This window comes from Neurospora hispaniola (genome assembly GCF_033458365.1).
Source record: "Neurospora hispaniola strain FGSC 10403 chromosome Unknown B0T23scaffold_8, whole genome shotgun sequence".
Taxonomy (NCBI): Eukaryota; Fungi; Ascomycota; class Sordariomycetes; order Sordariales; family Sordariaceae; genus Neurospora; species Neurospora hispaniola.
The window spans coordinates 112,055-112,992 of NW_026944413.1; the positions used below are offsets into that span (position 1 = coordinate 112,055).

The following is a 938-nucleotide window of genomic DNA, read 5'->3' on the forward strand; positions in this document are numbered from 1 at the left end:
CACTAAATTAAACTGACTAAATAGCTAGTACAATACAAAGGTAGCCAGTACAACCCCCAGATAGGTATAATAGGTTGAAATCTAGGAGCTTAGCGGGCGAGGTACGAGCGGGACTAGTGCGGGTCGGTGGTGGGCGTGCAGGGTTAGGGTTAGATGTGGGAAAAAATGTGGAGTACAGTCCGACAAGACGTTTCTAACAGTACGAGTAGACCACCTCATTATTAATCTTAATAGTAATTAAGGTCGAAATAGACTTCTAAATTTGTAAAGTTAAGTTGGTTATACGAACCTCGGTATTACTTAGAGTAGAAAGGTAGGCAAGAAGTTAGAGGGTAGTAAGGTTATCCTTAGCTATCTCTACAGCCTAGAATTTAGTATTAATACTATACTAGCGTTTGACTATATTGTAGAGGTTAAGAATTTCAACCGTTTGATCGATTTTGAGGCTATATTTAGTAACGCGTTTACGTAAAAGGTTATAACGAATAAGGAAAGACAATATCGAATCGAAATTACTGCGACGAAGATTAGTATATTCTTCTAAAATATTGGTACGAGCTTCGTTAGTAACCTTACTAATGATAGTACGAATAAAATTATAGAAATACTTCGAATTAGTATTATCCTAGTCCTAACTATTAATATTCAGAGTAGTAGTAACCTTATTATCCTTGAAAGTGGCTTAAATAATCTTTATAGCTTTAGTTCTATTAGTATGCCAAACCTTATATTTATTAGGTTTAGTAGCCTTATGCGGCTTAGGTATGTCGGTAGTAACATATTCTAGAAGGTCGGTGCAATTGAATTTAATACGTAGAGTATAGTTCTAATTATCTACATTGGATTCACCTTTGAGGGCCATAAAGGAGGAAATCTCACCTATTTTATATTCGTCGGCAATTAATAGTACTAATAAAAGGAAAGGAAAGTGACCGATA

General features: G+C 35.4%; 1 protein-coding gene across 1 annotated transcript; it reads right to left on the reverse strand.

Annotated features, from left to right (window-relative positions):
* Positions 1 to 388: 388 nt before the first annotated feature.
* B0T23DRAFT_324756 (uncharacterized protein) lies at positions 389 to 625 on the reverse strand (the record flags this gene model as incomplete). The annotated part of the gene is made up of 1 exon (XM_062835455.1): positions 389 to 625. A coding segment is annotated over one exon (237 nt), but the record flags the coding sequence as incomplete, so codon positions are not given.
* Positions 626 to 938: the final 313 nt, after the last annotated feature.